The 15,204-nt window shown below is 32.1% G+C and overlaps 1 protein-coding gene and 1 long non-coding RNA gene across 2 annotated transcripts; both read right to left on the bottom strand.

Annotated features, from left to right (window-relative positions):
* Nucleotides 1-10,298: 10,298 nt before the first annotated feature.
* LOC145016745 (uncharacterized) lies at nt 10,299-13,204 on the bottom strand. The gene is made up of 4 exons (XM_078974973.1): nt 11,774-13,204; nt 11,234-11,703; nt 10,632-11,155; nt 10,299-10,564 (listed from the first exon to the last, which is right to left on the bottom strand). The coding sequence occupies exons 1-4, from the start codon at nt 13,202-13,204 to the stop codon at nt 10,299-10,301; spliced, it is 2,691 nt and encodes an 896-aa protein (XP_078831099.1).
* A 1,012-nt stretch (nt 13,205-14,216) lies between these two features.
* On the bottom strand, nt 14,217-14,776 carry LOC145018039 (uncharacterized). Its single transcript, XR_013666796.1, has 2 exons — nt 14,718-14,776; nt 14,217-14,395 (listed from the first exon to the last, which is right to left on the bottom strand). It is a non-coding gene; the product is annotated as an uncharacterized LOC145018039 (long non-coding RNA).
* Between the last annotated feature and the right edge of the window lie 428 nt (nt 14,777-15,204).

Below are 15,204 nucleotides of genomic sequence, written 5' to 3'. Positions count from 1 at the left end.
TTCCTGTTGCAATTTTTACAATGCATTTCCCTACAAACTCCCGTATGATGGAAGTTACATTTATCATACTTGGGAAGATTTCTAGCATATCGATTGGAAGGTGTTGGAGCAGTAGGAGTTGTAGCAGGAACAGTAGCAGCATGTACTGCCACAGTTTGTTACTTCTTAGAAGGTTCTTGTGATGATTTCCCCTTTCATTTGTTCCAAAACTTCTTTTTGTTGCCTCCTTCCTTAGGTTGCTCGGGAATGACTATCATGGAGCCTTGAAGAACTCCATGATCCACGAGTGTTTATGCTAGACGTTTGGCACTATCAAAAGTAAGTGGATTTGCAGCTATGACGTTTCCTTGGATTGGGGCAGTCAATCCCGAGATATATCTTTCCACTTTCTTACTTTACGGGGTGACCATCCCGGGACACAGAATAGCCATCTCACTAAATCTGGCTATGTAAGTAGCAATGTCGGAGTTTTTCATCGTCAAACCCCAGAGTTCGTGCTCTAGTTTTTGCACCTCGCCCCTCGGCCAGTATTCTGCTAGCATAAGGACTTTAAAGTCTTCCCGGCTCATAGAATTGGCTAGTGGGAGAGACAACGACTTGACATAGTCGCTCCACCAAGAGAGGGCTCTGTCCATGAAAGTGCATGCTGCGAATTTCACTTTGCTAGCTTCGGGGCAAGCACAGATTTCAAACACCGATTCCGTTTTCCCGAACCAGCATGTTAGAGAAATGACACCTCCGGTGCCATCAAAAGACTTAGGTTTAGCATTTGTGAAGTCTTTGTATATACACTCCCTTGGGTGCCCATTGCTTTCTCCGTGATTAGAAAGGTCGGCACCACTACCCTCCCCATTACCCCACTTACGTTGATTTTATTGGGTTTTGAGCATTCTAACACTCCTAAGTGTACATGCAACCCTAAATACCTTGGATCCATGTTTTCTCTATTATACATGCAAATATGATTATTCCAAGGTATTACCCTATCTAGCATACAATCTTTGATACTTGGGTAATAAAACAAGTTAGAAGACATACCTTTTTATGTTGCTTGATTCCTTGATGCTTAAGAGCCGAGTGCCCCAAGTGTGACACCTTAAATGGTTCACACAACATCAAATGCACTTGGAATAACTTAGAGTGAAATGAACACTTCATGAAATCGGCTAGCCCTCACCATTTCTTCATAGTCTCACATGGTTGCCAATTTTGGGAAGAATAAGATGCTTATATAGTGTGTCACAATTAGGGTTACACCATGTAAACCCTAATTGTCATGGCCTTTCATTTCCACGATCCATGGGTACAAAAACACCATGGAGTATCCATGGATCATCCTATGGGTTTTAGCCCAACTTGATAATCCATGGAGTATTAGCCCACTATACAAGTATGGATGATTTACACAATCAACCCATATATTTAATTAGTCTCCTTTTGATCACTTAATTAATTCCAAATTAATTCTTGATCAATACTAATTAAATAATCTTATTAATATATTAGAACTTATAATATATTACCAAACCTTAAGTGTTATTTCTCTCATTTTAGTCTATCCAAATGCATGATGCTATGCAATCCAAATGGACCATGCCGAGTCGGGTCAAGTACATACCAAATATAGTTATGGACTTAGACACTAATCCAACAGATGTGTATCATGGCGGCTGCCACGGCGGTGGATACTATTGCTTGGAAAAAAGCAGGGTCATACTGTGGAGGTGGTGGCGGTGGTGGAATTGGTGGAGTGTTGTTAAAACGCCTATTTGATCTACGTGGCAACATCTTTTTCTATTAAGTTTACAAAGGAAATAATGATAAGTCCTCTATAGTGGTCATGAGTCAGGTGATATTGAACAAGATATATCTTAGTCCTAAACACATCATATCCTGACTTTTATAGTGTTATGTTTATCGATTTACAATGGAAGTCTACTAATATAAGTAAACAATCGCTATTTCAGCTTATGAAATTTATAGCAACACTTGTAACAAATTTGTATAGTGTGACCCATACCGGGTCCTCCTATAATCACATAGTGTATACAAATTATATATAACCAAGACCAAATAGACCTTCGAATAAATGAACCTACTCTAAGTCCACAACCAAGCAAGGAACATGAAGTAAAGCTAAATCAAAAATTCTAAGTCTATAAAGTCTTAATTATATATAACTCTTACGTATACACTTAGTAATTACAGATCTACCAGTAAGGATCCTTTGTTTTCACTTGGTTGATTTCTAGTTAAGAAGACCCTTCTTGACTATTAGCTTATATAACTATCGAGACCTAAATGTTATTGTTCTAGTGTTATAGTACCATAAAATACTTCTATAGTATTTTATCATTATGTTTTGTTCTATATTTTCTCTTGTCTATGGAGTTGGTAAGTTTTAGACTTGTTGCAACACCATGGTCACTCCCAAACACATGTTGGTCGTATCTCAAGTAAATATAGTTGATCAGGCTATATTTATCCCAAATATGATTACATAACTATCCAAATTTAACCGCACCATCTAACTCATCCAAATACTTTTATGTAGTTCTCACTGTGATACAGTTTCAGGTATGTATGCATGTTTGAATACTTTTAGAAAAATAATTGTATTTTAGAAGTTTACTTTTAGTCAGAGCGTTTCAGCCCCATGGTATTTATAGTTGTACATCTTGTGTGGTTTGATATACTTAGTTCATTATAAACAATGCTCTAATACTAATCAGTCACACCCATAAACCAGAACGGCGGAAATGTCCGGGTGTGGATGATGTCATGTACAGTATCACAACAATTGCATAATAGTAATCAAAGTACAACAACCATGATATTGATAATGTATAGTGTTACATCTGTCATCAAATCAATGTTTACTTGACACCAAAATGTATAACAAAAAATAAAAGACGTGACTTTATGAAGCTTCGTCTTCTCAAAACCTGTTGATACATGTTTACTGATTCCTTAAGAATACAAGTAGTTTTGAAAATAGTGTTAACAATTAAGTTGTTGAATTCATAAACATGTTTGTATTTGAAATCTATCATTTGTTCCTTGAAAATGTACGTGTTTTCTTCTAGAAAATCCAATATTTTATGTTGTAAATGAATTGTAGTCTTAATATATTAAAATAAAAATGTATAAGTGTTGTTGTACTCTGAAATAGTATAATGTAGTTTTAATTCACATAAAACCATAAAATGTATGTTTTTTCTATACTAGAAATAGTATTATGTACTTGTACTTGTATGCAAACTCTGTGAATGCAAGTGCTTGGATTCGCCAAATGTAAATTTAAATATTGTATTGTAGTTTTATTTTTTTAATAAAACTATGTGAAGTTGTTTATGTATTCATACACTAATCGTATTGTTCTATACCAAATTGTGAGTTATTATAACCATGCTTGATGACCTAAGATGGCCTGAATACGACGTTTTTCGGGCATCAGAAATGGTACTAAAATAGATTGCAAAAATAATGTTTTTGTTTAACATGTTTAAATAGTTTTATAATTATAAATATAATATTTATATAACTACATTATAAAGGAAGTCTAATAAATGATTTTACCCTAAGCCCACAACCAAACAAAAAACAAGAAATAAAGCAGTTGAATCTTAATTATAATATATATATATATATATATATATATATATATATATATATATATATCTGTGTGTGTGTGTGTTTAATAACGACAACGATTGACAATATTTGAAATCATTTAGATATTAATACAATATTTCTTGTGTTATACTTGTATCCCCCCCCCCCCCCCCCCCCCGAAACAATGAAAAATCATGAAAACGTAGGGGTATGAACTCACCTCAAATGTGTGTTTTTTGTTGGGTACAACTTGGTCGTGATGATCCTCGGGATAGAATATGTGTAAATAACTGTATCCTATTTATATTGTACACATATTTATATGTGTAAATTAGATAAACTAATAATTTACTAATTGTGAAGAAGTTCTTGGGAATTGATTTGGATGTTCTTATGAAAGTTTCAAGGCTTGAAGATGATATGGGTAACTGCTTGAAGATGTGAATGATTGAATATGGGTTTTGAGAGTAAATGCAAAGTGTTTTTGTAGTTATGAATGTGAGAATGAAGTTGTTTTCGGTTCATATGTGTGTGTGTGTGTGTATATATATATATATATATATATATATATATATATATATATATATATATGGATAAAATATGATGGGATATTTACGTTGGAATGTGTATGTTATGACTTTGGAAGCTTAATCAAGTAAAATATCTAGATACTAAAGGGGATTTCGACAAATATAAGGTTGATTTCGGTCCTAGCATGACCAAAATCACATTGGTTGTCCCACAAATGATTGATTTTGGTCTTAGTGGAGGATACAAAACCTAAAATACAACTTGTTCCAAGATGCTCAAAACCGAACATTATTTGGTCCAAGATGCTTAAAACCAAAAACACCTTTGATCCTAGTTTCCCAAGACCGAAATCTCATATGTAAGGTGTTAAATTTGGATTTTAACTTTACCTTTTGACTTATGTTGACTCATATCATCTTATTTCACCATGGTATTTAGTATATATAAACATATCAACCTATATAAACATATATGTGCATGGTTTTCAATATACAAGTATATATAACTTATATAAGTATGATTATCAAAGTATGCTCATACAATAACTTATATAAACATGCCCTTAAGGCATTCAAGTTCTTATTGTATTAATGATATGATATGGATTCACTTGTATGCAGTTATAGTTTAGACTTTTATTTGAATAAGTTTGACTTACATTGACTTGAAATAACAACTTATGCCTAGATTTATTGTCAATACCATTGATTAGAAATTACTAGATCCAATCTCTTATAATACGAAACTTAATTATAATTGTTTAGATAGTTAATTGCATGATCATTATATTAATTGTCTTGATAATTATACAAACTAGTTAATCTGACCAAGATAACTAATTACATTAGAAATTGGTAAACAATAAATAATATTCATTGCACTTAATTTGAATTCACCATATTTGAAGGTGAAATCGAATCTATGTGAACACGTCTTGATCTCTTTTGTCTCTAAATTTATTCTCTAATTTTGTTTTCTTTTAATTAGTTTTAATTGCATTTAAACAAAACCTTCCCTTTAAATTTAATGTTTATAGTTTAATTAGCATTTGAATTTTCTAAACTAAATCTTATTCTACATGAGATCGACACTTAGTCTTACTAAAACTATACGGCTACATAATCAAGTACACTTCTTGTTATGTGTTGGTTTAGTTGCGATAGATTATGCTTTATAATTTAAAACTTGATAATTTTTATATAAAAAAATCAGACATCAATTGTTCTTACCAGTCCTTTAAATCCATTAATTTTACCCCTTACTATACAATCTTCATCTTTGTTTGACATCCCTCTTCCTACCTCCCTCGGTCTTTAGTAATACCAAGTTGATGATGGATAGCTGAGCTTTACTCCAATCCGTCAAACAAAGACTTAAAAAAAAAAAAAAAAACATATTCTTCTAGGTCATGAGATTGAGAATAATATTTAATTATAAACAAAACTCTAATGACAATGCTCTTATTGGTTCTATAAATGAGTTTTTAGGATGTTTTGAAGAAAAAAAGAAACATCTTGATGTGTTTATTTCTTTTTGTAAAATAATGTAATGTTTTAATATGTATTTAAGTGTTTTTTTTAAATATAAATAAATAAAATGTTTTTTAATGTCAACAAAGTATTTTTATAGATAGGTATTTATTTTGATATGTTTGGAAATTTCTTGATTTTAACTTTTGTCTATATATGGTACAATTATTTTCAAGCTCAATGTCTTCTATATGTCCTACAATTATTTTCAAGCTCAATATGTTTGCATCCGTGTTCACATATACATATATCCTATTATCGTATATGTTTCGTAATGCAAACGATATCAAAGATTAGTAATATTATTGATTACGCGATATCAAAGATTTAGTAATATTGATTACGAGTATTTATGAGGGTTGAAAATGGGAAATATAGAGACTAGTTTCCAACACTTTGGTTAGCTATCTAATCCACAAGCTAGCATGTGAAGTGAAAGTGGTCCAGATAACATTATCTTTCCTATTCAACAATTAATTATGAAGTTTTACAAACGGAAAGATTAGGAAAAGAGAACACCATACGTAAAGATGTCACAAAACTATTTTATTTTATAAACAACATTTATATAAATTTTCTTCAAATCAGTGATGAAATTAGAATTGTTTTTTATTAGGATAAAAACAAAATTAAATAACTGAACAAATTTGATTGTATTACGTGCTTTGAAAATATATATCTACTAGGTGTGAGTCCCGTGTATTTCACGGATTTATTAAAAAGAAATTAAATACCAAAATGTAAATATTAAATATTTTTAAAATAAAATTTCAAAATAAGAAAGGAAGAAACATATTTATTGCAAAATTACTACCACATTTATTATATTTAATAATTTACATATATAAGTATAAATATTATGCGACTTTTTAATTTTAAAATTTTAAAAATTTTAAAAATTGATATATGGATATTATTTATTTTAAAAATAACACAAAATGACAAGTGTCAAATCTCATGAGAAATTGACATGTAACAAATGGATCGTCATTTATTTATTAGAGTAGATATCATGAAAAACATAATATACATTTAAAAATGTATGTATACATATTAAATACAATTAAGTACAATTTTTGATGTACTAATTCATCTTATATGTCAAAATGTTTTTAAAAATATACATATGATTTAAAAAATATTTATATATATTGAAAACATATTTAAAAATATATGTATATGTATACATTCATAAAAATATATAATAAAAATAAATAAATAAATAAATAATAACAATAATAATATCAAATAATAGTAATAATTACAATACCAAAAAATAATAATAACATAAAATAATAATGATCGTTATTATACATTTTATTAAGAAAGTTAGACTTTAATAAATAAAAAGCTTTTCAGCCTAGTGGTAAGTTGCGTTAATTTTGTTTCTTTTTAAGCAATAACAACTCAACGCCAACCTAGCGCCAATTCAACAAAATATACACAGTCAAGGCATTGCTGACATGGCGTTCCCACCTGCTCAAGCCACCGGGTAACCCCTTAAAAAGGCTAAAATGCGAAAATTAAAAGAAATATACGGCTTTAATAAAGCAAAGGGTAAAACCAATAATTTTTCGAAAACTTAAAGACTTTTATGTCATTAATCCAAATCAAAAGTACAAACTAACAACTATTATTCATACATTCGAAAAACCTATTTGTATTTTATACATTTAAAGTAGGAAAGGTTTTAATATTTTAGTTTAATTTTTTAACAAAATCTTAAATTAAATTTTATTCATACATTCGAAAAAAAGTTTGTATTATGTCCTTTTTTTTGTTAGTGCGATCAAAATATTGGGATTTTTTTTTAAAATTACCTAATTTTGAACAAATAACGAAATATTTTCTGAAAATTACTATGAACTAGGGATGTATCCCCCACGTTGGAGGGGTTAGACAATTTTTCTTTGTAAAGAATGATATCAAAACAACATGATTTATTGTAGGTGGTAGCTTGTTAGGAGGGACAATAATCGTCACTAGATCATAGAAATGCATATAACCGTCAAACAAAACTCTATATATCCAACAGGCCCAAGAACAATTGTATGGAAAGTACATTACTAGTTCCGACATTTATCCCCAAGCTCACAACATTACAACAATGCCATTCAATTAGACCCAACCTCACAACATTCAACAACGCAATTCAATTAGAAAGTAATTTACACTGTTGTGACTATATTTTTCAAAAGTACCATGCTACAATTGTACGAATTTTTTTGGTTGTTACATATGAAATGTTTTCTATCCAACTACAAATTAACATATCACAGTGTAGGTTAAAATGAAAGGCAATTCTATGGTTGTATACATTTTGAAAAAAGAAAACTAAAAAATAATGGTATATCACAACAGTTGTTAAAGAAATGAAAGTTCCTATCTTAGGTAAATTTTGAAAAAGGATAAAAAAAATGCAATGCCACATGAAGGTATTTTTTTGATAAGTGAAAGTCCAATCATTGTTGTGGTAGGTTTTAAAATAAGATGAAAATGCAATGCAATATCGGATATCTTAAAAAAGAATGAAAGTGGAATGGTATGTTTAGAGTAGATATTGAAAGAAATATGAAACCAATGGTATATCAAAGTAGTTGTAAGTAGTACTACATTTTTTTATTCCATTTCATGATGGAATTCAAAAAAGTAATGCTTTCCGAAATTTAGATAAAACCCCATAAAAATGACGTGTTGAACTTTTACCCCCTTGTTCTTCAGACTTTAAGAGGTATTACATAGCCTACAATTTGCCATTAAATAAATTTTTTTTTAAAAAAAAAATCTAAAGAAAACTAACATGTAAATCCAAAAACAATGAAAAACAAGATAATAACCACATATAGTATTAATACCTTTCTATAACCTATTACTCGTGTAAACGAATTTGCATTTGGTTGAAGACTTGTATCAAGAAGTCATCTTTCCTCAAATAATATTCCATTACCTCATAATTATATAACGCGAAAAGCAAAATACATTAAAAAAAATATAATAAATCTTTAACAAACACAAAGCTATAAAAATAGGGAAAATGACCTTTGAGGGTAATAAAGTATTCGTCTTGTATTCATTAGGTCCCTTATCTTTTTTTTGTCTTTATTATACCATTGAACTTGTAATCCCTGTTCACCAAAGCCCTTGATACCGGTTGTTGTAGGTTACTAGTGATGTGGATATTACGTGGCATTGTGTGCCATAAACTGGGCTTATTAATTGCAAAGTTAAGTACTGCATCTTCTTGCCCGTTCTTGCCCTAGATCGACATGTCTTCTTCTTCTTCTTCTTCTATTTCTTCCAAACGAAATGTTGAATTTCAACCTGAAAATCCTTGTTACTGTGGGTTACCATCTCGTGTACGAACTTCACGAACTAAAGACAATCCAGGAAAAAAATTCAGATTGTGCCCTAACTCCATGGTAAAGCAATTGTTTTTTACTTTTCGTTTTATCTTCTTTCTTTCACCAATTTGTTACTTTTTTCAAGAATGAAGGACCAAAATGCAAGTTCTGGGAATGGTTGGAGCCTGAAACCCCCGAAAATGAAGTCAATTCTGGGAAGGACAAAAAAGAATCGTGCAATTTAACCCTCAAAGTTTCTATATTGGAAAACGAGATCAGCATATGTAAGATGAAGATGGAACAAGAAAATTTGGTTGTTAGACAAGAGTTTGAAAAACTCAAATGGAAGCTATTTACTCATAAAGTTATGATGATTGTGTTGTTTCTGTTGTTTGTGTTTAAGAAGTAGTTTAGCCCTTAATTTAACCCTTAGTTTAGCTGTATTCAAAGACTAAATGTAATCCTTAATGTTGTAATTTGTTTGATGTATTATGACTAAATCTTTTTGATTAATGATAGTTTGATGTTTTGAGTGCTTTCCAAGAAGTATTAATATGTTTAAAAGGTTAATGAATTGGACATGATGCATGGGTAATATGGTCCAGATTAAATTTGGCAGTCAATTGTTATTGTGTTGATGTGATCCAATGGTAAAATGGTCCAGAATAACCACATTGGATACATCAAACATTTCTTAATGTATTAAGACTAAATCTTGGCATTAATCAATTGTTAATGTGTTGATGTGATCCAAGGGTAAAATGGTCCAGATTAAATTTGGCAGTAATCAATTGTTATTGTGTTGATGTGATCCAAGGGTAAAATGGTCCAGATTAACCACATTGGATACATCAAACATTTCTTAATGTATTAAGACTAAATCTTGGCATTAATCAATTGTTAATGTTTTGATGTGATCCAAGGGTAAAATGGTCCATATTAAATTTGGCAGTAATCAATTGTTAATGTGTTGATGTGATCCAAGGGTAATATGGTCCAGATTAACAACAACAACAACACCAAACTTTGCTTAATGTAGTAATACTAAATTTACTTGATTTATGATAGATAATATAAGATTAAACAATCTATATGCAAATAACCGTACACCAAAGCATATAGATAAAAGACAAAGTTGTAATATTCCATCATCATGTGCACTATTACAAAAGTTGTGCCCACAGTTGTCCTAATATGTCAAAAGATGTGCCATGTGCCCACAGTTGTCCTAATATCCCAATTACATATTTATAAGACTAAAAGTTTGTCTTTCCAAATAAAATCATTCCAACACCATTGGGTTGTGTCCAGTGCTTCCTTCTTTCTTCAAAACCTTCCTCCTCAACCCTATCTTGGTAATTCTTTCTGAGTATTTTCGTATCCTCTGCCTAGTTGCAACTGGTTGAGCAGGGACATCAACATCTGGATGTGGATCATCAACTGGATCCACTGGATCTGCTTGAACTGGATCAACCTGTGGAGCTGGTACTTGAACTGGATCCACTAGATCTGCTTGAACTGGATCCACTTGAACTGGTTCCACTTTACCTGCTATACAAATATGTAGCTAATGAGTTGGATGTTCCATTTAAATTATATTGTTTTAATAGCATACCTTTCTCTTTTTTACATTTTTTAGGTTTCTTGTTTTTTGGCCTTGAAGTGGATGCTACATCTGCTAGTCTAGTAGGACATGTTGATCTATTGTGGCCCCTTTCTCTACAAATACTGCATCTATTAACTGAACCTGCTTTTGAGATAGTATGCCTTGTTTTCCCCTTGCTTTCCATCTCAGATTGATCTTTTTTCCTTTTAAGGGTTGGCCTTCCTGGTAACCTTCTTTTTTGAGGAGGCAATGGCTTCATGTAGGGAGCTTCAGGCCACATGGAACTACCATTAAGTGGGTTAATGGTATGGTTGTAACAAGTCAAGAACATGGCTGTATGGAACCATGGTGCAACATAATCCTCTGCATTCCTGTTAAGGTATGAAATGGCTGCCACTGCATGCACACATGGGATACCTGATACTTGCCAAGATCTACATCCACATGTGTTGTTGTTAAGGTCCACAGCATATCCATCATTTCCAATCCTAACTTCATATTGTTGTATCCCAGATGGTATAACACCCCAAAATCTGCCCAAAAAAATAAGAAGTTCTATTAATCTTATAGATGAGACATATAATATTTATAAAATAGAAGTTATATCATACCTTTGCTGTTTCTTTAGCTTTGATATCTTCAACCTTATAGATGGACATATTTTTAAATTCCCCCAACTTTGTCCCTCTTGCAACATTTTATACATCCTCTCCATTGCATAAATCCTTATCTCTTCCAACATGGTGATGAGTGGCCTTTTCCTAGCAAGATCAATAACAGAGTTGAAACTTTCTGATATGCCATTCTCATAAGCATCACAAGCCCTGTCCACTTCAAAGAATGCCCTGCACCAACTTTTAGGGTCCCTTTCCATGAGGTGTTCATAAGCCAAAGGATCAATTTTTTTTATGGAATTCATTTCTGCCTCAAATTTTGGTTGAGTAGTACTAGCAGCTGCTGCCCAAAACAACTTCCTATATTGTTCACCTTTGAAACTTTTCTTGAAGTTAGCATAGATGTGCCTAGCACATTGTCTATGCTCTGCTGCTGGAACCCTTTCTTTGACAGCCTCTATTAATCCCTGAAAGAAAGCATGAAATAGATGACATAACAAAAACATTCAACTTAAACAAAACAAAACAGAAATATACCTTGTGTTGGTCTGATATGAGGGTCAATCCATGACCAATTCCCATTTCAATGTCATCCAGAAGGAGGTCAAGAAACCACTTCCATGTTTCCTTATTTTCAACTTCCACCACAGCCCATGCAATAGGGAAGATGTGGTTGTTTGCATCCCTACCCATAGCTGCTAACAGTTGGCCTCTACATATACCCTTTAAAAAACAACCATCTACCCCTATTACCCTCCTACATGCTGCAATCCAACCATCCTTCACACCCTTAAAACAAACATACATTTTAGAAAAGTAGGTTGTGGAATCAGGCATGACATTCACATCTATCTTTACTGTTGAACCAGGATTTGTCCTCATTATTTCTTCTCCATAACTCCATACTTTACCATAATGTTCTATCAAACTACCCTCTATCTCATCCAAAGCATATCTCCTAGCATTTCTACATTGAGTGACACTAACAATCAAGTTAAACTTTGCACTCACTTTGGCCTTCATTTTCCTTATGCTCATTTTAGGGTTCTTCAGAAGTTGATTCTTAAAATGCATTCCAATCCATTTATATGTTACAATGGAACCACGTTTGAAGACTCTTGAACAGTTATGTTCATCAACTAATGACTTAATTTGGAAAGACCTTTCACTGCTCATCCAGGAAGCCCACAGTCTAAAAGGACAAGAGGGGTTCTTGTTCTCTTTACAACATCTCACTAATAACCTCTGACTATCATTTTTCTCAAAATAAAGGTTGTACCCATTCTTCACTGCATAGTTAGTCAAACAATTTTTCAATTCCATGGGGTTAGAGAATCTCATACCTAGAATTGGCACCATTTTGTCCCATTTCTGGTTCTCATTATGGACAGGGTACACTGGTTTGTCATCTCCATTCTTGGTTTCAACCTCATCAGTTTCAGCCTCATCATTTATATCCTTACACATACCTGACACCCGATGTAAGAATTCATCACCAATAGTCTTGTCAAAAGAAGGAATGTAATCATCTGCTTCATGCTCATATGGAATATCATCAGAAAGTTGTGAATCTTTATCATCATCCAGGTCTTCGTCGAAATAATGCCCTTCATCATCAGCCCAATCAAGTACAGGTTCATTTTCGTGGTCTATATACACATTCATTCTTAGACCGGCTTCATCACTATAACCCGTTTCAATAAACTCAAAGTAGTCAGCATCATTCGAAATTCTCCTAATACCCTCTGCCAATGGTTCATTTCTAGTGCAATAATATACATTATCACAACTGCCTTCAATCAACTTTGCAATGAACAAGTTAAAGTCTTTGAAATCCATTGCACCAAAATCGACATCACAGATTGAAACAACAACAGCGTTCAAGTACACTAATGGTTTTGGTGCGAATAAACCATTATAATGTAAATAAACTGTTAAATACTTACTTTGTTTGGAATCGGAGGCCATCTTCTTCACTATAACACTCGCATTCACCAGTTGTCTTCAATTTCCTAACCGTATGCTTCGATTGAACTTTTTCTTCCCTTAATTAAAAACAACCCTAACTGTAAGGACAAACGGGTGAAAGAGAAACATGTGTTCTAATTCCACGTAATAAGACATGTCATCTCTAATTAAATGTGGTAACCGGTAAAACAGGTGATAACCGGTCACGGTGGCTTTGGTGAACAGGGATTACAAGTTCAATGGTATAATAAAGACAAAAAAAAGATAAGGGACCTAATGAATACAAGACGAATACTTTATTACCCTCAAAGGTCATTTTCCCATAAAAATATACCTCACCTCTGATTCATTAATCAAACATAAATCACAATTCAAAAAAGCTATAAAAATATAACTCACCTCTAATTAATTAATCAAACATAAATCACAATTCAAATCTGAACATTTCTAAATCAAATGCATTTAATATGATAAAAAGAAAAGTTCATACCCAATTTGGAAGCAGGTTAAAGGATAGAAGTATCTATTCATGTAAACCACGCTTTAACTCTGATTAAACTCGATCAAATCCATTTTCCATTTTCTACAGGATTAAATCAAGTAATTTAAATCAATCTAACAAATCATGATGATTTATAGTTACTAATTAACAAACTTTACCTGAGGTAAAGGTGGGAAATTTCCGATAGACCCTTTAATGATGCTATAAATCTCCATTAGAGTGGTTATTTTTTTATTTTATGGCATGATAAACATGTTTTTTAAAATATTTCAAAATTATAATATGTTAGTTAACTTTACAATTTTCAAATTTCACAAAAATTGTATTATTGTTTTGTGAAATAACATCACTCGCATGAAATATTATGTAACCTTACTTATCATTATGTTGTGACAAATTACAAATATAGAAGACATCCACAATACGTTAGTACCCTCATGGCATAGCCTCCATTTTCGTATTTATCATATTCAACAATCTTTTCAGTTTCACTCAATTAAAAGCTGCAAAGATAGTGAAAAATCATAATAATATTACGTACATTAGCTACAATCACAAATATACATGTTTCTGTCTTCAATTCACTACTTCCACTACAGACTTCAACATGAGGCTTTTTCTTCTTTCTACCTTTCCCGATACACCCAAAAACATGGTCTTCTATGACAGTCGTTGTGGTTGGTTGAACGCTTCCACCACATAAGAAAAAAGATGAAACGTGAAATCAAGAACTAACAAAGAGAGATTACCATCAAGAGAAAGTAAAAAAAGAAGCATGGTTAAGGAAATAATCCACAATTTAGGACACGACTGAACTAAATCTTTGAAATGAGAATTAACAACGAAATAATTGAAGGCGAAAACAGGTTGACGCAAAGCAAAATTGCATCTGAATCGGCACACACACAGAAATACGGTGACCCATCAGTGTCCTCAATTGGTGCGGCACCGCCGATCAGGCTTTCGAACGGTGGCGGCGAGGGAAAATTACGGACGATTTTGGGGATATACCTGATAGGAAAAATGGATTGGAGAGGGAAACATCAAAGACTGCGAACAATAGAATGACATATGTGTTTGAAATAAATGAAATTGGGATAAATTAGTACTATACGATTCCAAAATCACAAAAAATAACAAAAAACAAAACAAAACAAAAAAACAAAAAACAAAATAAAATAAAATAGACAAAATTGTAAAAATGGTCCCTGTGGTATGTATTTTTGGGTTTCAGTCCAAACTTTGACTTTTTGGATTTATGGTCCTTTTGACTTAGTTTGTACGCAAAGTTGGTCCCCCCGACTTAATTGCCGTTAAGTTTTTGCTGTTAACCTCCTCATGTGCATTTTACATGAGGGTATATTTGTCTTTTCACTTCTAAGGGACTATTTTTGCACATTTACAAAGTAATACATTTTTATTTATTTTAATAATGAAAAAATAAAACATCTCTCTCTCTCTCTCTCTCTGTCTCTCTCTCTCTCTCCCTCCCTCCACA

This window comes from Lactuca saligna, chromosome 9, assembly GCF_052625555.1.
Source record: "Lactuca saligna cultivar CGN05327 chromosome 9, ASM5262555v1, whole genome shotgun sequence".
Classification (NCBI taxonomy): Eukaryota; Viridiplantae; Streptophyta; class Magnoliopsida; order Asterales; family Asteraceae; genus Lactuca; species Lactuca saligna.
Note: the sequence above shows the minus strand (reverse complement) of the source record. Positions and strands in the feature narration are given on the sequence as shown.